The 23828-nt window shown below is 39.5% G+C and overlaps 1 protein-coding gene and 1 long non-coding RNA gene across 4 annotated transcripts; one reads left to right on the top strand and one right to left on the bottom strand.

Annotated features, from left to right (window-relative positions):
• Positions 1-830: 830 nt before the first annotated feature.
• LOC148645094 (uncharacterized) lies at positions 831-16388 on the bottom strand. The gene is made up of 2 exons (XR_015928230.1): positions 16252-16388; positions 831-3692 (listed from the first exon to the last, which is right to left on the bottom strand). It is a non-coding gene; the product is annotated as an uncharacterized LOC148645094 (long non-coding RNA).
• Positions 4503-23760, top strand: kdm8 (lysine (K)-specific demethylase 8). Of its 3 annotated transcripts, none has more exons than XM_088612127.1 (8): positions 4503-4612; positions 17211-17677; positions 20397-20569; positions 21192-21324; positions 21403-21453; positions 22250-22399; positions 22507-22599; positions 23565-23760. In XM_088612127.1, exons 2-8 carry the CDS (start codon positions 17219-17221, stop codon positions 23727-23729), a joined length of 1224 nt encoding a protein of 407 aa, XP_088468253.1. In that variant the 5' UTR covers positions 4503-4612; positions 17211-17218; the 3' UTR covers positions 23730-23760. The 3 variants fall into 3 exon arrangements, with proteins under 3 accessions (XP_088468253.1, XP_088468254.1, XP_088468252.1); XM_088612126.1 differs by lacking the exon at positions 4503-4612 and adding an exon at positions 15770-16142; XM_088612128.1 differs by lacking the exons at positions 4503-4612; positions 21403-21453 and adding an exon at positions 15765-16142.
• The last annotated feature ends 68 nt before the right edge of the window (positions 23761-23828 follow it).

Here is a 23828-nt window from a genome sequence, read left to right as displayed (position 1 = left end):
CATGCACCAGATTCCACAGATTCTCAATCCTGGACCAATTATTCAACCATGTCCCTCTCCCTTCAGTATTTAAAGTTTCCTCACGCACCAACCTAGGCTCACTATTTAGAAGCCTCCCGTAGAATTATCTTGTGCGCGTTCAAACCTTCTAGATTGATTTCCCAGTTCCCGATCTTAACTCCTGCCTTTTTCGACCACACTTCTTGGATATGGTTTTTCAGATTGTCTTTCACGGATTTCCCTGGTTACTGGACTCATTGCTTCTCCTATCAACTAAGCCTCTGTATTATGTGTTTCAGATATTGTCCCTGTGCTACTCTGCATTCTGCAGGATTCATGGCAATGCATAAGGATCCTCCCATTCTATTTATTGATTCCTTGACAATACCTTGATCTAAATTTTACACTATCAACAAAAAAAAACTTTTCGGTCTGAATCTATAAAGAATGGTTTTCCCAGATTCTCAGAACCATACAAATACCTAATCTACTTACTGCAAATAAATTGCTTCCTGAGGAATACTGTCTCCTACCTTCTAAAGTATTTAAAATTCAAGTTCTACCCAACTTCATGTAACACTTCATAGACAAGAAAGTATTACCAGGAAAAAATAAAAAATCCTTACTATGAACTCTGTTATGAAAACCCTGGAGAGTATCTGAAAATGAATGCCAGATTAAAGCCACCTTTCAATTTACTCAAACTGAAAATTTCAATAGTAGTTTTCATTGGGTGAAGGCAATCAGACAGTTGTCAGAAATTGTGACTGACAGATGTGTGAAGATTTGATTTATTAGTCAGAACTACAATTGAGGCAGTTCACACATAGTTGTGCTTCAATTCAATTCAAGCTTTATTGTCCCCTAGGGGAAATTTGTTTTAGGGCACACTCAAACACAACACAATGAAAAATACACATCATCAAAAGGGAAGAGAATACAGTAGTGTTACGGGAGAAAAGAAACAACTTTCTTAAAACACACACATGCTTGTGTGACTTTCTCTTACTGTATAATGTCTTGAGTATTAAAGAAAAACAAGATTAAAAACTCTTACATTTTTTCCCGATAAAGTAGTTTAAACAGCTCTCTTATTAACTTTAGTTTAATTCAATACGAAGTATATTTTAGCCTTTGAAAATCAAAGCAAGATGCAGTGATAAACGCAAGGACACCAAGAGAGTGATCATTTGCATTTGGAACTACAAGACATTCTTGTCAGACATGTGTTTCAGTAGAAAGCCAGGATGATAGTTGTGAATCTGTGTCGCAAAAAAGGTGAGAAGCACCAAAGAAGAGAAAATCTTACAATTTTCTGACAATACACACTTTCATTTTACTAAATGCCCAGTAAAGAAAACATAATATCAATACAGGGATTTCAATTATATCACTGTTTTCAGTATGCATAAAAGGCTACCAGGAACCATATCATGTATAATATAAATGTTCAATACATGAAAAGAACTTGTTCACCTAGTTCAGGATTCTACACAAGGTATTTTCACCCTTTTAAGGGTATAGAAAGTTTCTTGGCAATAAAGAGCATGTGCTTGATAATATCAATGAAGACCACAGCTAGTGCTGCCAGGAGTAATTTAAATCCCAAGGTTAGGGATATTTCCATATTTCATGACAGAAATACAGAAGCAACTGCACAGGATATTTATACTAGCAAGGAAATAGAATAGTGTTATTTAAAGGTTTAAATTATAGTCCTCAATAAGCCTTTAAAAGCTTTTTAGTCTTACTTAACTGCAGTATTTCTGATATATTCAACGTGTTATGTTGAACTAGTTACACTATATTTTCTATATCATATAAGAAACAAACGTACCATGAAAGTCAAAAGGGTGATTCAAAGGATAGAGACAATCTACTAATGATGTAAACAATTAAATGTGTTGTGTGATGTCTAAAACAATTTAGTTAATTTAAAAAAATCCTTGTGTTGATCCAGGTGTTCCATGAAAAACTCTGTGTCTCTCTGTGTCCCTCAGGAAGTTTAGTAAAGTCACACTGCCTCCAAGACTGCTAAGTCTGGGCAACAATGTGGAGATGTAACATTGTTATGAGATTATTTTAGAGAGAACAAAATTACTGCTGTCTCAAGCAGAAGGAACTGGTGTTTCCAGAAAGGTCATACATTATATACTTACAAAAAAACATATGGCCATCAACATCTGCTTATGTCTAACTAAATTAAAATACTTCCCCAGTTTAATGACAGCACTAATTAAATTGCACTAGTACTTGCTATACATATACAGTACATAGAGTGCTGGGGCACATTGCTTATAAAACAAATAATTATACTCCATAGTTATTTGTATAAAGAATTACATTTTAAATTAATAACAATGCATGGGAAAATACCATTAAAGGGTAGTTACATAACATAGTTATGCCAGCAGCCATATCACCCTGCAACTCACAACTAGTAACCCATTGAAGCTAAGCAGCTGTGAGCCTGGTCAGTACCTGGATGTGAGACCTCCTGGGGAAAAAACTAAGTTGCTGCTGGAAGAGGTGTTAGTGGGAGCAGCAGGGGGTGCTCACCCTACAGTCTATGTGGGTCCTAATGCCCCACTATAGTGACAGGTTGCTGTACTGTAAAAAAAGGTAAGATGAGATGTAAAACTGAGGTCTTGACTCTCTGTGGTCATTAAAAATCCCAGGGTGTTTGAGTGGAGTGTCCAGAAAAGTGCTATAACAAGTGTAAGCAATTATTCTAGTAAATATACAACATTTTGTAATTTGATTAAAAGTAGCATTTTCCAATTTTTGTGTTGAAAGATTTTTTCTCCATCAATTGTTTAATGCAGTGACACTGAAAACAAAAGCCCCACAAATGGAAGAAATCAAAATATCCAGTAGAATTTGATGCCTTCCTTGGGTTTGTATGGATCCCTGGTGATACCTGTAAATTTGTTTGTTACTCTAAAATAACAGAATCCTCATTCTTTGTGGGTACAGCACGTGAGAGAGCCAGTGTTTTGATTTTTACCTACAGTAAATGTAAATAAAGTTTATGGAAGATTGTGACTGAGAAAAAAACAACATTAGTCTTATATGCTAAAATCCAGGGGAGCTTCTGAGGCAGAAGCAAATATCAGGATATACTGTAGAAATAGTTGTTGGACAGTTTATCTACGTTTTTTCTTAACTAAAAGATGTGGATGTTTGATATTGTAGCGCTCTCAGGTTCACGTGGGTATGCGCTCCCCACTGCTGGGGACTCGAACCGGCACCTCCAGCACCACTCAACAGGGACCCAGCCAGTTGAGCTAAAGGGAAATCTTCCATTAGCCCAACGGCTGCGGTCCCTGCTATTCACAGGGAAGGGCGGTGAAATCACTGCGCTGGTAAGCCGGCTCGCACAACCTCTAATGTCGGCTGTATGCGTTACACTCTCCCCAACTTAATTCGCCAACCTCGGCAAAGGGCTATCCCATCCCACTTCTTACATCAATGTAACGCCCTCAGGTTCACATGGGTATGCGCCCTCACCTCTGCCGCCTCAAGTCGGCCCCCCACCGCCGGGGACTCAAACCCAGGCCTCCGGCGTCACTCAACAGGGACCCAGCCCATTGAGCTAAAGGGAAATTTCCCATCAGCCCGACGACTGCAGTCCCTGCTATTCACAGGGAAGGGCGGTGATGTCACCGCGCTGGTAAGCCGGCTCGAACAACCTGCAATGGTGGTCCTATATGTTACAATATGAATTAAGTTAAATCGTTGTATATTTCAAAGATTTATTAGCAATAAAGCAATGATCTAGAACTAAGCAATGCCTTGCATGGCATAAACATTGAACAGAACATTATAAAAATACTGTGTAGGAGCCATGTGATGTTTTAATTTGGTTATATTCCTTTAAAAACAATCCTGTAAATATGTTGATGTTATATCTGAAAACCACGTTGTTTTGTTTGCGTAAATTGTGCATATGCCTTTAAGACGGCCAATCGCCAATGTTCTTTAATGGAAATTCTAGAAGTTTTAGTTTTAAAAAAATTGGAGGAAATTGGAGCACAACGGCTCTGATGCGCTTGTGTAGGTGCGGGTTTAGTTTACTTAAGTTTTGTGGAATACTTTTTGGTATTGTGGAAAACTCCATCTTCTCCTTTTTTTGTTTGTTAACGAAACCAAAGTGAATGTAAATAAACACGTTTAATTTTTAAACCTGGCGAAGTTCATTGTGGAATCTACAGGGGCATAGTCAGCCATAAGCTCACATTTCTTACGATGGAATTCGGAGCTCCGTGAAAATGGCCCCCCTAAAGACAGCACAAACGATGAAACCCACCTCATTTGTTAGTGCTACGTTTGAGCCGGATTGTGCCGTTGAAAGTAGCGTTTGTGCTGCTTTCGTTTTCGAGATAAAACGCCTTGTTTTGTTGGGTCGTGACGTCACTCAGCCCCCCTACAACGTCGCAGGGGAACCGGACCTGTCTCATTCGTTAGTACTACGTCTTGGTTTTCCGATGATCACGTGACCATGCACAGTGCCTTTGACCTCCAGTGATTCCGTCTGCCGAGTTCAATCGCTCTGTTACCGGCGCGAGAGTAAGAATTCTGCAACTTTGTTCCTCTGTGTGCCCTGGTGAAGGTACGGCGGTGGATTTTGCATTTAATATCATTATCTTCTATGCGTTTGTATGAACAGGAAAATTAAATTTGTCTCCAATGTCATACCTGAATCAGAAGAGTTGCAAGCGAAACCTTAAAAAGCGAACAATTGTATATTCTTACAAAAAGGCTTTAACGGACACGTCTTAATACGTCTTTTAATTTTAAAAGACTTGAATTTGCAACTTTCTGAACCATTGTTGCTTTTTTATATTCAAAGCACATTCGCCAATGTGAAAAGGAACCAGGACTTCAGGACAGTTTTTTTTAAGGGGCACTATGTAAAAAGTTTACACAGTTCATAACACATCCGAGAAACAAGCTACACTAAGCGACACGAATGATCCAGAAGTGTATGTAAATAGCCGATTTCAATCAAAATAAAAGTTATTCAGCTACCACAGGAGCGTATGAGGAGTATACTGTAGCAACATTAAGCGAAGTGACAAGCAGCTGAAACACATACTTTGTTATTTCTTAGTGGTTAACTGTAATTCCTTGAACATTCTGCCAAACTTTGAGGGTCCTTTTTTAATTTTAAATCACCTCCACTAATCTCCAAGTTTGACAAATCTAAGATTATTAGAAATATTTATTAATTTTACAGCACCTTTCTTCCATTTATATTACTGTAGAAATAGTCATTGCTATATTTTTTTTCATAGAAATGTTTTTTTTCTGTTCACTGAAAAAGGTTTTAAGATGCAAGCTTTTAAATGAGCTGTATCTGATATTTGTGATTAAATCAAATCCTTTATAATATTTTAATTCAATCAGTTTTTTAAACTATAACCAGGGAAAAAAAAACATTATTTGCACCATCAAAAGTGGTGAAACACGCAATGTTAAGACATTCAGCCAATAGCTAATCACCCTTCTTCATTCAGTTTTAATATTTTTAATATATTTAATATTTTTTAATATTGTTGGTCTGGGTGGATCACCTCTAGAAAAACTGCAGTGCAGAATTGGATGGGGAAAATTTGTGCCTCTCCAAAGGTGGATGGAATCTATTGCATAGACCCTCAGCTAATAGAAAATCACCTTGGTTTTTCTTTGCTTAAGTTGCTGGGGTTTATAGAGCACCTCCCATTCTCAGACTGGGACCGTGCAGCAATGGACAGGGAGCGGTCTAACCCCCCTCCCAACCAAACAAAAATTTGTGCCTCTCCAAAAATTACTCAAATCTACTCTACAGACCCCCAGCTAATAGAAAATAACCATGGTTTTCTTAGATAAGTGTCTTTGCTTAAGTTGCTGGGGTTTATAGAGCACCTCCCATTCCCAGACTGGGACCGTGCAGTGATGGACAGGGAGTGGTCTTACTCCCCTCCCAAACAAAACAAAATTTGTGCCTCTTCAAAAATACTTCAGATCTACTCTAAAGACCCTCAGCTAATAGTACATAAACATGTTTTTTTTCGTGTAAGTGTCTTTGCTAAGGTTGCTGGGGTTTATAGGACCACTTGTTGTTCCCAGACTGGGAACGTGCAGTGATGGACAGGGAGTGGTGTCATTACCCTCTCGACCTCTCGAGGTGGAGTGCGATGCTTGCATTGAGCGGTTTATCTTTGTTTGTATAGGTATGACACAGAATGACAAAGATATTGAATCTGTACGGTTTCTGTGTTGCTCAGAAAATTGTGATGTTAAAGCTACGGCATTAAAAACTGGATACAGTTTCATGAACAAGTGTGAAGCAATCAACAGTGTAATACATAATAAATTAGATGTAACCAAAAAAAAAGTAAAATTGATGTATTATGTCAGCATTGGTGCTCAAAAAGCACTGGACTATCTCATTGTGGGGGTTTATTGTGGTAATACAGACAATAAACAGATGGTTTCCCAGGATAGGGAGGTCAAACTACAGTAAATGGTGACACAGAAGTGGAAAGTAGTAGGCATCCATCACACATTTTGTCAAACCTGCCATCAACAATCCTAGCAGCTACTTTTCAAAGCCACTGTTAGATGAGATATGTGAAGTTATATCTTCAATAGATTTCAAGAGAGAAATTGACCCAGCCGATTTAATAATTCCCCTTATGTCCTGGGTTGTTTGTGGCCAAGTAAACAGTAACTTTATTACTTCCCATGTAGACTTTTGCTAGAACTGTGAATACGTTTTTTGGTTGCACAGATATCTGATTTTTTCATGAGTTTATCGACCCTCATACACAAGTCTTTGCTAGAGAACACAGTCACACAGAATTGCAAGAATTGTAAGAAAACAGTGGCCTGGAAGCATCGATTTAGCTCTTGTCCACAAACTATTGTGATTCAGATTCCCAGAGCACTTTCCAATGCGAACTGCAGTTGTAATTGGAAGGTGTTGGTAACGTGTAATGTGGGCACTATTGGGCGGTACTTTCATGCATTGGACAGAAATTTAGAATTAAAGCAAATGATCAAAACATTACAACACAGCCAACACATACCATAGACTAAACTAACATTGTGTTTGTTTTCTAGAAATAAAGGAGGCATCAGACAGAGACATATGTTGGTCAAACCATGTACTCACAGTTGAGAATGCCAATACTCATGAAACTAAAAAAAATCTGGAGCCACTGAAGAGTTACATATCAACTCTACTGCATAGTAAAGAGGCACTGAAAGAGTCTTTGAATAGCTTGCAATCAGTGACAAAGAAACAGACAGCGTTACCTGTAACAATACACAAGACTTTCAAGACCCTCCTGGGATCTAAAGCTATTCAGATTTCCAAAAATAACCGTAGATGCCGAACCAGGTAAAATCGACATAGAATCTAATATTAGAGAATTTCCCGCGAAACATCTATGATCCAAAATTGGACTCCCAAGCCGTGGACATCCGGAGGGTTTCTTGCAGTTAAATGAGGTTTTTCCTCCCCCCTGTGCTGTGCAGAATTTATGTGTCCAAAGGATAATAGGCCAGATAGCTGAAGCAGCATTTGAATACTGTCTGAGTAGTTCTACACTCAAAATAATAAAAGCTGATCTGATTTAGAGAAAGTCTGTAGTGTTTTGATGCAGAACACCTGCAAGGCATCTTTACTTCCCAGTCTATCGGAACTCATGGGGGGAATCAATTATCAACTTGTACTTGTACTTGCAACATGTGAGCCATCGTTTCCACATTACCGGATCAAATCAAAAAGTCTCCATACCATGTCTGTGGCAGAGCCACCTTCCCCGGAAAGACACATCACCATTGAAGGTCTATTCAATATTTTGGCTGTTTCGATACACTCTAATAAAAAAGTGTGAAATTGACACTTTATTTCAAACCAGAAAGGATGATCCACTGGTGAAGTGTTAACAATGCCCACATTGTGATAACATGTCCTTTGAGAAAAATCTAGGATCAGCCCCTAAAAGGCCCCTATAAACCCCAGCAACACTGGCAAAGGACGCTCATCTGGCAAAACCGTGGTTATAAACTATTAGCTGGGGGTCTGTAGAACAGATCTGAGTCACTTTTGGAGAGGCACAATTTTTTGTTTGGATGGGAGGGGAATGAGACACTCCCTGTCCATCACTCCACGGTCCCAGTCTGGGAACAGCAAGTGGTCCTATTAACCCCAGCAACTTTAGCAAAGACACATATATGACAAAACCATGGTTATATACTATTAGCTTAGGGTCTGTAGAGTAGATCTGATGTATTTTTGGAGAGGCACAAATTTTTGTTTGGTCAGGACAGGAGTGAGACCACTCCTTTCTCATCACTGCACGGTCCCAGTCTGGAAATAGGAAGTGCTCTACAAACCCCAGCAGTTTTGATAGAGACACTTATCTGACAAAACAATGGTGATTTTCTATTAGCTGTGGGTCTGTAGAATAGATTTGAGTATTTTTGAAGAGGTACAGATTTTGGTTTGGTTGGGAAGGGAGTGAGACCACTCCCTGTCCATCACAGCACGGTCCCAGTCTAGGAACAGCAAGCAGTCCTATAAACCCCACCAACTTTAGCAAAGACACTTATCTGACAAAACCATGGTGATTTTTTATTAGCTGAGGGTCTGTAGAATCGATTTGAACTACTTTTGGAGAGGCACAATTTTTTTTTTGTCAGCAATGAGACTTTTGTCCTGTCTAGCAGTGCACAGCTCTGTGTCAATTTGCAAGGAGGAAGTGATATAAAAACAGCAAGAAGATTGCAAGAAAGCAAAGAATTAATGAAGAACGGCAATTTCATATTACCTGTGGGTCTATCTATTACATTCCACCTAGTGTTGAGGGTGTAGAAATTATTGTTGTGCTATAAATGTCACTTTTACTGGTCCAGGATTATTTTTTATGAGGCAGGTTTTAGGAGACTTTTATTTTGAAAGGTGCTGCCAAGCCAGCGTCCTTTAATGTAGCTAGCTTCACGCTACTAGAGGTAACAGATGTTACGTATGTTTGTTAATGGAACCTCAGAAAAGCTGGCAAGAACATCGTTACTACGTACATATCTGCCTTACGTAGCGATAACGTTACTGAACTTTCCTGCGATTCTGAAGTTAAAATCCGAAAGCTTGTTGCATAGCATTCAGAGTTTTCTGTGCTGCAATAATTTTTGGAAATTGTTGTGGAATAATTACCAAGTGTGGATTCATTGCAGTTGCTTAACTTTCGTGCTGTATTGTGCAAACGAACAAACATGGAGTGTGGCTCAGCAGAATTATCAACTTCTAAAAGAGACGTATAGCTTACAGATAGAGCTAAGGAGGATAAGCTTTCTCGGCTCTTGGGATCAAGAAAGGCAAAATTAAGGCAGATAACTAATAAAATGAATCAGATTGAACAGCTCATGGAAAATGACAGTAATATTGACATACTGTAGTAAAAACCAGGTTAAACGTGGATTTCATAGAGCTGCATAAGGAATGTGATGAGCTCAACGATTCGGTGTGGCAGTGCATATCTGAAGACTATGTTATTGTTAAATGGCATCAGTGGCATAAGCCCAGAATGGCCACTTTTGCTGAATTTATCACAAAAACTGAAAGATGGATGCATGAAGTCAATAAACGGACTGAGCTAGCCAGGAAGACTGATGCAGAAGTGTGTCCTGCTGATAGTATATCTGTGGTGTCGTCAAAACTTTGTAAGAAGACAAAGTAGAGAAAGAGGTTCTTTGTAGAGAAAGAGCTCTAATGTAGGGTCTGCGTCTCACGCGTCTTCCTCATCTTCTGCTCGTGTGAAAGCAGAAATAGAAACCGCAACTTTACTTGCTCAAGCAACTGCTCTTAAGCAAAAATAAGCTCTTGAGAGACAAGAAGCTGAGTTTAAAGCACACAGTGACGCACTAGAACTTGAGACTGCTTTGGCCGTTTCAGACACTAAAATTAAGATTTTCAAGGAACTTGAGCTTGGTCAAGCTACATCGCTAGTGTCAAGCAAGGAAGGGAAGGCATATGTGTTCACTGATGCTTCTGGCAGTAGTGAGCAACATAATCACCCAGTCAGGAAAGTGACTATTTAGACAAGAGTGTCCATTTGAAGCACATCTGCAATGTCAACAAAGCCACGGTGATGTGCAATGGTTTAACAGTCCTGCTCCAAGGGAAGTTGGACTAGTTGGTGCATTGTGTGATGTAATGCAGAAACAAAATGATATAACAGAGACCTTAGTGAAGCAACATAGGTCATCCACACTGCCACGGTTAGAGATTCCCATTTTCATAGGTGATCCTTTGGATTAAATGTTGTTCATTCGAGGCTTTGAACAGGGAGTAGAGGAAAGGACAGAGAGTTTCAGGGACAGGCTTTACTTTTTAGAACAACTCACTGGTGGACAACCCAAGGACTTAGTAATAAGCTGACTTCTTATGGACCCAGAGAAGGGCTATTTTAAGGCAAAGAAGCTGTTGCAGGAGAATTTCGGAAATGAATGTAGGATAGCCACTGCCTACATGGACAAGGCTTTAAACTGGTCACCAATTAAACCCGAGGATGGAGAGGCTTTGAATTCATTTTCACTCTTTCTCACTAGTTGCTGCAATGCCATGATTGAGATGGACTCTCTAGGTGAAATGGACTGCGTAGCCAACATGAAAGCTATCATTTCTAAGTTACCCTACAAGTTGAAAGAGAAGGGGAGGGCTGAAGCTTTCGATGTCCAAGAACAGCTGGGAGCCAGGTTTCAAGATCTTGTTGGCATTATAAGCAAACTAAGATAGCAATGCAGCCAGTGTCTGGAGATATAAAGGACAGCAATGTTGTGAAGGGCTGTGCAAATTTCAAAACAAATACAGCCTCTCAGAAGAAAGGTGGAAAAAAACATTCTCTACTGCAGTTGTACCTCTTAATAACGACAAAAAGGATTCTGTGGCTCCCACAAGTGCATTGACAAACTCTTGTGTATTCTGTAAGGGAGAGCATGCTCTTGAGGTCTGTAAATGTTTAAGGAACAAAACGCATAAGGAAAAGCTTGCATTGTTTAGAAGCAAAGGGCTCCGCTTTAGCTGCTTAAGGCAGGGACATACTGTATGAGCAAGACGTGTAATGAGAAGTTGTACTGTCAGAAGTGCTCTCAGTGCCATCCTACTGTGTGTGGTGCCTCCGGGGAAAGGTTTGAAAAGTACTCCCACCACACTTCTCTTCTTTAATTTTCGTGGAGTTTTTTTCAGTTTCTCCAGTTCGTTCGTCTTCCAAGCCAGTCTGCAATCCGTTCTCTCAATTCTTATTCAGTCCGAGTTCCAAAGGCCGTAAAGTACCACAAATCTGCGTCATATGCAAATCACAAACTGTAAACCGTAATCCTTTATTTCTTCTGTTAATCCGTTATCCTTCAATCTGTACCAACACCAACCTAATTCCACTATCTCCTCCAAAACGCATTAACCTACTGTCTTCCGCCCTGGTTCACTGTTTCCAGGGCATATATATTTTGTTTCCTGTTTTTTGTTTGTTGTTTTTCGGACTAAGCCCTTTCCATTTGCGGGTCAGCTGGTTTCTCTTGGTGGCCATCTTGCTCAGGTCTAAGTCAAGTATATTGAGCAGAACGTTCCTGAAATACCTGTCCTGGATGACCCTTCCCCTTGTTATCTTACATGTGTTACACATCAAGAGAAAGGAAAGACCTGCTGAACCTGTGGACAATACAGACAAAACAGATGATGATGAAAGGCAGTCATTTACAAGTGCACTTGTTAGTGCAGACAGAGGATCTTGTGGACACACTGGGGCCGGTGAGAGTGAGTGCATTCTCTCTATAGTTCCCATTCAAGTGAAGACAAAGAAAGGCTGTAAAGTTGTGCAAACCTATGCCTTGCTAGACCCAGGAAGCACAGCAACTTTCTGCAAAGAGGCATTGATGAGGGAGTTGAACATCAGTGGCAAAAGACTACTGCCATATTGTTGCGAACAATGGGCAAGGAAAGATCTGTGAGAACATACAGGGTGTCAGGGCTGGAAGTCAGCAGTCTTGTAGATAGAGTTTATAAGCCTTCCTGATGCATTCTCTCAAAAGGAGATTCCTGTTAGTAGAGAAAACATACCAAGGCAGCAAGACACAGATAAGTTGTCTTACTTGAAACGGGTATATCTGCCAGAAATCTCAGCAGATGTTGGGCTGTTAATCGGAGCAATTGTACCAAGGCAATGGAGCCCTGGCAGATTATTAGCAGCGTCAGAGATGGTCCCTACGCCGTTAAAACCAAACTAGGATGGATCATTAACGGGCCTCTGAGGGATGATTCGAACACGGTTCAAACACACTTCACAAAAGTGTCGCATGTCACTGCAAATCGCAAATCTGTTGTGCAACTGGAGAATCTGTGGAATCAACAGTTCAAGTATCATTTTCCTGAATCTGGAAAGGATGAGCAATGTGAAATTTCACGGGTAGATCGTCAGTTTATGGCCATGGTGTTACAATCAGCCAAGCTTATAGATGGACATTATAGCATATGCTTACCTTTGAGAAACAGAGACATCAGTATGCCAAATAACCACTGTGTTGCTGTGCAGCGAGGATTGAACTTGAGGAGACGGTTCAGCAGAAATCCTTCATTCCATACAGATTAGACAGTCTTCATGGAGGATCTCTTCAACAAGGGCTATGCAGTAAAGGTCCCTATTGATGAGCAGGGTCATACGAATGGTAGGATCTGGTACATACCACACCATGGTGTGTACCACCCAGTAAACCAGAAGATCCGTGTGGTGTTTGACTGTGCAGCATCCTTCCAAGGGATGTCTTTGAATGATAAGCTCCTGGAGGGTCCTGAACAAACCAGTTCTCTTTTGGGTGTGCTGACCGGGTTCAGAAAGGAATGAGTGGCAGTAATGGCTGATGTGGAAGCCATGTTCCATCAGGATAAAGTGGCTGCAGAAGACACAGACCTGCTCAGATTTCTCTGGTGGCCAAATGGGGACACAAGCCAGGAAATGGAGGAATACAAAATGGTTGTACACCTGTTTGGAGTGACATCATCTCCCAGCGTGGAAAGCTATGCCCTTAGGAAATGTGCAGAAGATCACAGAGCACAATTCAGGAGCTGTGTTGTGGACACAGTACTGCATAACATTTACGTTGACGACTGCCTCAAGTCAGTTAGTAGTGAAGAGGAAGCTAACAGTTGCAAGGTCCTATCTACCATCCTAGGAAGTGAAAGGGCCAAGGAGATCAAGGATCCGGATTTAGAACATGACTTGCTTCTCACGGAATAGCATATACTTTAATATATTCTATAATATACATAGAATCGGATACACAGAAGGTGGATAAGTTTTTGCAGAACGAGGTCTGGATCTCAGGACCAAGCTTTCTCAGAAGTTCAGAACAGAACTGGCCTGAAATCCCAGATAATGCTCGAAGGATGGAAACCGAAAACCCAGAGGTCTTGTAAAAGGGACTGTAACGGTAAACACTGTGACTGTTAGGAAAAATGATGCAGTTAAGAAATTGATCAATTATTATTCGTCTTGGACAAAGTTGAAACGTGTGGTGGCGTGGATTCTAAGATTAAGGGACATGCTTCTGAGTCTTAGTAGGTCAAGAAGGAAGTCGGCAGCCATCCCTAATCAGTTGAAGGGAGAAAACCCACAGAGACAGGTGGAACTAGAAAGAGCAAAGGCCAAACAAAGTCGCCTTTCTGTGGAAGACCTGGCAAGATTAGAGCTGGAAATCATCCGCCACTTTCAAAACGAGACATTCCCTGAGGAAATCTCCACCCTACTTAAGGGACAGTGCATGAAGAGGATTAGTACCATTTACAAGCTCAATCCCTTCCTTCAGGGTGGAGTTCTAAGAGTATGTGGCGGACTCAGTAGAGTTGCTCTGCCAGAAGAATCTAAAAAACATATTATCCTGTCAAAGGAGCTTCACATTACTACTTTGATCCTCCGACACGTACATGAAATGGTTGGGCATGGTGGTGTTAACCATATGCTTTCTAAACTGTGTGAAAAGTACTGGATACTGGTTGCAAGTGCTGCAATAAGAAGGATTCTCTCCAAGTGTGTCATATGTTGGCGGTTGCATGGAACAGCAGGAAAACAGCAAATGGCAGACTACCCTCAGCCATTGTTTTGCCAGATGACCCTCCTTTCACCAGAGTAAGTGTGGACTACTTCAGGCCCTTTGAGTTCAAGCACGGTAGGAGCACAATAAAGAGATAAGGGGTAACTTTCACATGCTTGGCAATTTGTGCTGTGCATATTGAAGTGGCTTCATCTTTAGGCACTAGCACTTGTGTGAATGCCCTGCACCGATTTATTGCTAGAAGAGGCCAGGAAAGGGAGTTCTACTCAGATAATGGAACGAATTTCATTGGGGCTGAGCGAGAATTTAGAGAACCCATACAAGAATGGAACAATGCCAAGATCCATGACACTCTTCTGCAACATAACATCTCTTGGAAATTAAATCCCCCTACTGGATCGCATCATGGTAGACCTTGGGAGCAATTAATTCGATTTGTAAGGAACAATCTCAATTCCACTGCAGACAGTATTGTGCGAAATGGAATCCATAATTAACAGCAGACTGATAACAAAAGTATCCACAGACCCCAATGATTTGGAGGCCTTAACACCAAACCACTTGTTGTTATAGAAGACCAAGCCATTGCTACCTTCTGGATTATTCAGTAAGGAAGACCTGTATTTGAAACGAAGATGGAGACAGGTTTAATACATGTCAGACCTGTTCTGGCGTTGATGGACAAAGGAGTATCAAACATTGCTTCAAGACACCAAAAATGGTCCCATCTGAAGCGAAACTTCATTCCTGGGGACCTGGTCCTGATGGTGGATGACTCTGCTCCGCGGAATTCCTGGTTAATGGGGAAGATTGTGGAGTGCTTTCCAGATAAAAGGGGTCTTGTGAGACAAGTACGGATTAAAACAAAGACCAATGTTTTAGACGGACCTATTACCAAAATCTGTCTCCTTCAGGAAGCAGAATAAAGGCAGCCATGTGAAAGGATCCGACTCTTTTAGACTAAATAAAACTGTGAGAACTTCCTTAAGTTCCTAAGGACATTAATGAGTCCTTGAAATAGCTCCTTTTATTTAGGTTGTAGGTAATTGTTCCATTGTAGGTAAAGAACAATTAGAGGCCGGTAATGTAGGAGCCATGTGATGTTTTAATTTGGTTATATTCCTTTAAAAACAATCCTGTAAATATGTTGATGTTCTATTTGAAAACCACTTTGTTTTGTTTGCGTAAATTGTGCATATGCCTTTAAGACGGCCAATCGCCAATGTTCTTTAAGGGAAATTCTAGAAGGTTTAGTTTTAAAAAACTGGAGGAAATTAGAGCGCAAAGGTTCTGATGTGCTTGTGTAGGTGCGGGTTTAGTTTACTTAAGTTTTGTGGAATCGTTTTTGGTATTGTGGAAAACTTCTCCTTTTTTTGTTTGTTGACGAAATCAAATTGAATGTAAATAAACATGTTTAATTTTTAAACCTGGCGAAGTTCATTGTGGAGTCTACACAGGCATAATCAGCCATAAACTCGCATTTCTTACGGTGGAAGTCGGATATTACATACTGTAGTGTAATGCGTACCGTTTGTATGTGTACCATGCACATTGCAAATGTTAATACGTGTACAGAAACATACAGTTCCTGTGAATCATTTATGTCTATGTCTTAATTCTAAAGTGGAATTCTAATATTCCTGCCAGTTACATACAGTATCAAGTTGTCAAGTTGTAATCCTGTCTGTGGCAAGAGAAGTTTGTGTCTTCAACTTGAACCAAGACAAGAGTGAAAGCTCAGTTTTCCACTCGGGCAGTATTTCATGTAGCACAAACTGAAAACGAACATGCCATTTTAATCCAGTACTTATTATACTATACATACATTCTTTATATCGAGAGTGCTACAGTAATTTACGGATATAATCAGACATTTTTCTTAATCACTACCAGGATTAACAAATCTTATGTCGTTTTCGCGATGTCTATTTTAATCAAGCACACTCAAACTAAACATTTTTCTGTTTGTGATTGCTGATTTGAACACACGATGAGTCCAAGAACATTTGTGAAATATTCTGCAGTTTAGCATGAAATGCATCATACGAGTAAGTGTTCACCCTGGAGAGTTCTATTGTTAACGGGTGTTTTAATGTAAAGTTTTTGCTGCCTTGGCGTAGTGAATTTAAGTTCACATGCGCATAGAGACTGTCTTACCTTGGTTGCATGCGACGTCCTGTGTTTTGTAGACACAAAAGATTATTTTTTTAAAGTTTAAAACAAGTACGTTTGAGATTTAAAACATTTTACAGCTTTGGTTGTAATATGTCTGTTGTAAAAATGTTTGTAGTGCGACATTTAAAGGTGATATAAAGGCAATAGCTCTGTTGATTTAAATTTGTTCATAATGCTTAGGTCGTACAGTATGTAGTGGGTTGTATCACGTGCCTTTTCTGAGAGATACAATGGGATTCGACTTGGTTAGCCATGCTTGTGAGATCTCGCTTTTGTATGTGTAGTACAGTAAACATTCAGTTTAACACTGAATAACACTGAACACACACTCAGATAAAGGGGAAATGCATAAATAATAAATAAATAAGGTAAAAATAGATACTTAATAGTTTTAAAATTCAGGAATATCGGTTGCTTGAAATGGGTGTCAGTTGTGTTTGGTATCCTTTAGTGCATTTTATACAGTATACAGTATTTACAACAAATGAGTTTGTATATTGTGATAAAATGACAGGAACAATTTTCATTATGTTCATTGCAATTTTTGTTTAAACATTGCAATCAGTTTATATGATTTTTTGTTCTTAAGTCTTTATATAGTATGTACTTACAGTATATCATTTGGGAAACGTTATCTGTAGTTTAATGGACACCCCTTCAACCATATTAGTCCTTTTAACTGAGGGTTTACTGTAATGGCTTTTGGTGTTCTGTAAAGATGGGGGAATGGGAGTGATTGAGTGATTCATTATTTGCATGTACAGCAAAATAAAAATGACTAGTCTCATTTGACATGATAGACTAAAGCTTGTGATTCATTTGTGTATTTTGCTTTTTCTGAAGTTTCTTGTTTCTTCTTAACATTGATACTAAGGAAAAGGACATTTTAGTTTAGAATTAGCTAGACTACTGATACTGTTTTTCCTCTTCATTTTTTGAAGAGTACAAAATGGCTTACCTGTGGAGTGAGATAAAGACTGCATTACCCCCAAGCAAGGTGGAGTTTGTACAACAGTTCAATGAGAAAATTGACCCCAGTATCATCGCCATGCTACAACAGGCTAAAGAGCTGCTGTATGGACAAGCAGTGGCATCTCAACTTTTACAGATCAGTCAGATCATCCTGGACTTCTCCTGGGAGAAACTAAACACAGGTACATGGAAAGACGTTGATAAGGAGTGGAGGCGTGTTTACTCTTATGGCTGCCTCTTCAAAACAGCTGCCTTATGTCAGAGCAAGCCAACTGAAGAAACTGTGCAGGAAGCTATAAAAACATGTGACATGGGACTGTTGATGGGAGCAGTCATCATGGACAATTTGCTTCAAAAGCTTGTTGGTATCCTGCAGAATAGGGTGAAGAAAAGGGGACTTCACAATACTGACCCTAATGACACCCACTGTTTGAAGGTATGTTAAGGTTTCTCAGTGAAGAGTTTATTCACCAAGATGAACTGCCTTCTAACAAATCGTTTTAGGCTTAAATGGGCATTGTTTTTCCAGGTTTATCGCAACTGCTTTCCTGAATTGCATGTTAAGGCAGTTAAACTGGTAACACAGAAACATTTTACTTAGTGAAAGTGATACTATGAGAAAATGCTCTGAGCAACAGCGGAGTTGCCAAATGTTGACATTTGTACACATTTCGTATTGTTCTAAAATGTCTTCATTTCACCGCAAGATCGTTCCATATAGTAAACAGTATTTGTACATTTCCAGTGCTGAACATGTAAGAACATAAGAACATTTTTGCCACTCATTAACACAAAGTACTCTATAATATCAAATTGGAAAAAAAATCCAGACATTTTACTTAATTAATTAAAAATAAAAAACAGGAAATGATTGAATGCATAAGTATTCACTCCCTTGCTTTGACACACCTAAATTACCTCTGAAGTAACCTCTGTTCTCCAAGTCACATAATTACTTGGCTGGAGTCCACCTGTGTGCACTTGAGGTGTTCCACATGATTTCAGAATAAGTACACCTGTGTCTGGGAGCTTCCCCACTTAGTGCATTTCCGAGGAAACACTACACCATGAAGACCAAGGAACATTCCAAGCAGATCTGAGACAAGGTTCTAGAAAAATACCAGTCGGGCCAAGGATATAAGAACATTTCCAAGGCATTGAATATACCTCGAAGCACAGTGAAGTCCATCATTAAAAAGGTGAGAAAATATGGAACAACTGTGAATCTGCCCAGAACTGGCCATCCTCCAAAACTGAATGTCTGGGCAAGAAGAGTAAGGGAGGCCACCAAGAGGCCTACAGCACCTCCTCCATGACAGAGATGGGAGAAACTGTGCATGAGACAACAATAGCAACCACACTTCATAAATCCGGTTTATACGGAAGGGTGGCAAGAAGAAAACCTTTGTTGAAAAAAACTCATATCACATCTCGGCTGGAGTTTGCCCAAAGGCATGTGAGAGACTCAGCAATTTGGAGGAAGATTCTATGGTCTGATGAGACCAAAATTGAACTTTTGTTTGGCGCAAACCTAACACAGCACATCACACTGAGAACACCATCTCTACAGTGAAGCATGGTGGTGGCAGCATCATGCTTTGGGGATGCTTCTCTGCGGCAGGGACTAGAAAACTCATAAAGATAGAAGGAAAAATGGATGGAGCTAAGTTCAGAAAAATCCTGGAGGAAAACGTGCTGCAGTCCGCAAGAGCACAGGGACTTGGAAGACCATTCATCTTCCAACAGGACAGTGACCCGAAACATACAGCAAAAGCCACACTGGAGTGGCTTAAAACCAAATAGGTTAATGTCCTAGTGTGGCCCAGTCAAAGCCCAGACCTCAATCCGATTGAGCATCTGTGGAATGACTTAAAAATTGCTGTTCGAAAATGGTCCATAACTAGATGGAGCTTGAGCAATTTTGCCAAGAAGAATGGGCAAAAATTACAGTGTCAAGATGAGTCTCTTTACCAAAACGGTTCTTACCAAGTATTAATTCTGGGGGGGAGTACTTATGCATTAAATTATTTTCTGTTTTTTATTTTTAATTCATTTAGTAAAATGTCTGGATTTATTTTTCTGTTTGACATTATAGAGTACGTTTGTTGAGGAGCACAAATTCTCAGTTAAATACATCATGTATTTCCATGGTTCCATGCTGAAACATAATAAAATATGAAAATGTCCAAGGGGGGTGAATACTTTTGCAAGGCACTGTAACTTAATTTAATTCTACAGTATTAAATTCTCACAATCTGCATTTTAGCATATATAGCACAATAGCATACTCCTAACACTATACCTTTGGAATGTACAATTCAATTAGTTTGACCCACATAGATTTGAAGACTCTTGATTCCTCTAACAAAATCCAGAACCCGTATTAATTTTTAATATATATTTAATTTTAATATATATATAGCTACATCTTTCCAATATCTTCAGAATAGTGTATCTCTTCAGAACAACAACTGGGTCATCCCCTGCCCTAGCAAAGAGTCTGTCGACTATGGACGCTATAAGTCACTAATATCATGGATATCTAGATATGGTAGACTGTTAGAAAGAAGGAGACCGGCTATAAAGGAGCTCAAAGCTTGTGCCTCAATAAGCTGTCTGGGAAGCCTGTTCCAAATGCCTTACAGCTCTTTATGGGAAAAATAGTTTCCTATTCAACATCCAAAATTAATACTTTTTTGTTTTTCAGTTAGGCCACCATCTCCTTGTTTCATTACTGTATCTAAAGACATTCCCTGGGTTGACCCTATCTCTACTCTTTAGGTTTTTATATATTGGGATCAAATCTCCTCTTGATTGCCTTTAATCTACATTGCTGTGATTTTGTTGCTTTAACCTGTCTGTAAGTGACTCCTGAGACTTAAGAATCATTCTGTGTTAAACCATTTTTGAGTCTTTAGAACTGTTGACTCTGTATCCATCTGTTCCTATCTCACAGTCTGAAACCTAATTTTACATTCTAATTTTTAAGATTGATGCATGCACTGTTATAATATTATATGTTATACTTAATTTCCCAATGGTTCAGTCACATCTAATCTCTTTTCTTTTCTGATTATTTTAATAGACTTTATCAATGGAGCATCCAATGGAGACTCACAAAACATACATATTTTCACAATTGTGTTTTATTACAGAAATTGAGGACAGAATTAGTTTCTGTTCCAGAAATCAATCCAGCACTGGTGCTTCCTAGGTTACAGTGTCCAGCGCTGGAGCGTTTCAGAACAGATTATCTGATCCCACAGAAGCCTGTTATATTAGAAGGCATTATAAACCATTGGTCTGCATTCAAGGACCATCAGTGGAGGTAGATATTTTACTTTATTGTTTCACCAATGAAAAACTAGTCTATTTGCTTATATCTTACAGCTCATCTTAACTGTTTAATGAACTACACAAAAAATTGAGATTGAAAAGTTTTTAAGTTATTGCGATGGACTGGTACCCTGTACCCTGCCTTGCACATATTGCTTGCCAGGATAGGCTCTGGCTCCCTGTGACTGTGAATTGGATGAAGCTTTTAAAATGGATGGAAGTTCTTTAGTTATCTTTTAGTTAAGTTATATTTAGTTTTCTCTTATGTACTGCAGTCATTAAAAAAATGCAACATTTTCTTCTAGAAATGAAGATGTAGCCTTTTGATACAGTATTAACAAAGGGAGAAAGGATAGCTTGAGCTGAAATGGGACAAGCATTCTTAGTTTCAGTGACTATATTTCTGAGGAGTAAACATGTAAGCATCCTCTCTTTAGCAGACACAAAATGCTTAACATTTACCCTGCCAGCAAACTGACATTCCTGGACAGACAGATCAAACCTGAATGATCACCAAGTATGCTACCAGAAAGGAGTAGGTTTTATGACTTGTGCTTAAATTCTTTTGCAATGAATGTCTGTTAAATATTTTGCTCTTTAATACTTTCTGCCAGTCTTGGATACCTGAGGCAGGTAGCTGGGTGCCGGACTGTGCCAGTTGAAATTGGATCTAGATACACCGATGATGAATGGTCACAGACTCTGCTGACAGTCAATGAATTCATAGACAACTACATTCTCCAACCGGTAGGTCTACGAATTGATATCAGGGTCTCTTTAGCGCTGGTTAGAACTATGAGGTGTAACCTACAGTGTCTTTAACAGGAAAGAGGGAATGGTATAGGATACCTAGCCCAGCACCAGCTTTTTGATCAGGTGAGAACACGCTTGCACCATACAGCTACTGTCATTCTATTTTAAACAAAAAGTCTGACTGCAATCTTGTAACAGACTCCGTCTATAAATTAAAAAACTTCTATCTCAAGAGAGAATGTGAGAAATGTAGCTCTTGATTAGAAAGGAAATTGGATCTGTATCTGTCTTTCACAGGTTTTTAGCTCACCCATCATATTATGTTTGTAAGTTGTCTGCAGGAGTTATATTGCAGATTCTTGGACTTAGGATGAACTCAGTTTCACTAATTCCTGTTCCATCTTGGCCCTGGTGGGTGGAGATTCTGTTGTTTTTCAGCTCAGTTCCTAAATCAGCTCATTAATGGCTTACAGAGATATAAGAACAATATAAATATAAAAATGCAGCACACAGATACCTAGAAAACCTGCAGACAAACTGACCCTCCAGGTCCAGGACTGGGAATTGTTGTAATTAGTTGAAGGGGTTCTTTAATGCACCATTGAGAGACATTTTAAGACTGAGAAATGCAGTGTCATTGCTGCTTTATTTCCTTGAAATAATAATTGCCATAACAGTATGTCTTTAGGTAGTCAAGGCTTCAATTTTTCTTTTGTCTAGAGAAGGCTTTCATAACATAATCATAAGATTCAGCTATAATGACAAAATATATCCACTTGATTCTGAAAGAAAATAAGAGTTCTGCAGCATAAACATGTGCATGGAATTATTCTTATGATGTTTCAAATACGCTTTCTTTTTTTAATTTAAAACTGACAGATTGAAAATGTTGTGCCTACCTGTGTGATTTATTTTTAAGGTCCCTGAACTTAAGCAGGACATCAGTATCCCTGACTACTGTTGCCTTGGTGAGGGAGACGAAGATGACATCACTATAAATGCCTGGATTGGGCCTGCGGGTACTGTCTCTCCATTACACCAGGATCCGCTGCAGAACTTCCTGGCCCAGGTAATTGTGACAAAATACCAAGAATACGTTGAATAAATCTGCACTATGATTTGCTCTCAGATCAGATATATTCATTTTTCATTATATTTCATTTTTCTATATAACAGGTGGTTGGAAGAAAATACATTCGTTTGTACTCCCCAGAAGACACTGACAAAGTGTATCCTCACCAGTCTGGGCTGTTACACAACACAAGCCAGGTACAAGCCTTTTACTGCATTTTTCCATTCTCCTCTCCTGGGCAGCAAAGGCAGAACTTTGTGGGCTATGCCTGTAAACTAGTCCACACTTAGAAATTAGTCACTCATGATCAACATTTACTGTCCCCCTATTCACCTGAGTGGGTTTTAAGGAATAATGTGAGAGACACTACTACTCATGTTTGCTACCTTAGTGTAGCTTTACCACCCTCAGAAATATACAGCGTTTAATTAGAGCAGATCAGTACAGGCAGCTGTACAATTAAAAAAATTACAAATGATTTTGTCTTCTTAGCATCGATCCAGTATCTCAGCTTTGTTCATTATAAAATTGCTGGTGAAATACGGGACCTTGTTGGTCTCTGAATTAAACATGAGAAGGCAGCAAGCATTATTACAGTTCAGTGTTCAAGTGTCCTGGATGAAAGGAATCTTGGGGCCGAGCGCTACTATATTTCATAATCAAGAGAGAGGGAGCAGGCAGGAGTAGTGTCCAGGGAATTGTGGTCAGTGCTGTGAAACATGGTCTGCTGTAGAGACTCGTCTCATTTTGGTAGCAAAGGAGGAGAAAACTTTTAACTTATACGAGTATGAATGTGCAGCACTTCTGTATGGTTCTGATTCCATTGTGCTGGGTCACATTCTCACGGACAGCAACAGGGCAGAAGGTGCTACATCACCAGTATCCACCAGAGAGCGATATGTGTACAGGGTTAAAATTGCAAGAACACTTGCTGCTGCTGCAGCACCATCTGGTGTGCACTGCTGTTGCCCATGTAGTGTTCTCTATTGCCCCAGTTATATGTGGTACCAGCACAACAATACAGGGAAAACAAAGTTGTCATTTCAATACTCAAGGTGTTTAAATTATTTTGTACAAGATTTAATCCGTTAATGTTTATTATTCTAGAGGGGAGACCATTTCTAGTGAATAACAAACCACAAAAATCCTTTTTTTTCCTCAGGTGGAAGTGGAGAATCCAGACCTGGAACACTTCCCCAATTTTTCCAAGGCTCCTTTTCAAGAGTGTGTTCTGCACCCTGGGGAAGTTCTTTTCATCCCAGCAAAGTACTGGCATTATGTGAGATCTCTTGATGTCAGCTTCTCTGTCAGTTTTTGGTGGTCCTAACTAAAAAAATTAAACTGAAGGTTGTAACTCACATTTCTGAAAGTGTGGATTCTCTGGATTGTGATGAAGCAGACTTTTCCTAAAAGCACCCTGCTAAAA

The sequence above is a fragment of the Lepisosteus platostomus genome, chromosome 19 (assembly GCF_059453375.1).
Source record: "Lepisosteus platostomus isolate fLepPlt1 chromosome 19, fLepPlt1.hap1, whole genome shotgun sequence".
In the NCBI taxonomy this organism is placed as follows: domain Eukaryota; kingdom Metazoa; phylum Chordata; class Actinopteri; order Semionotiformes; family Lepisosteidae; genus Lepisosteus; species Lepisosteus platostomus.
Note: the sequence above shows the minus strand (reverse complement) of the source record. Positions and strands in the feature narration are given on the sequence as shown.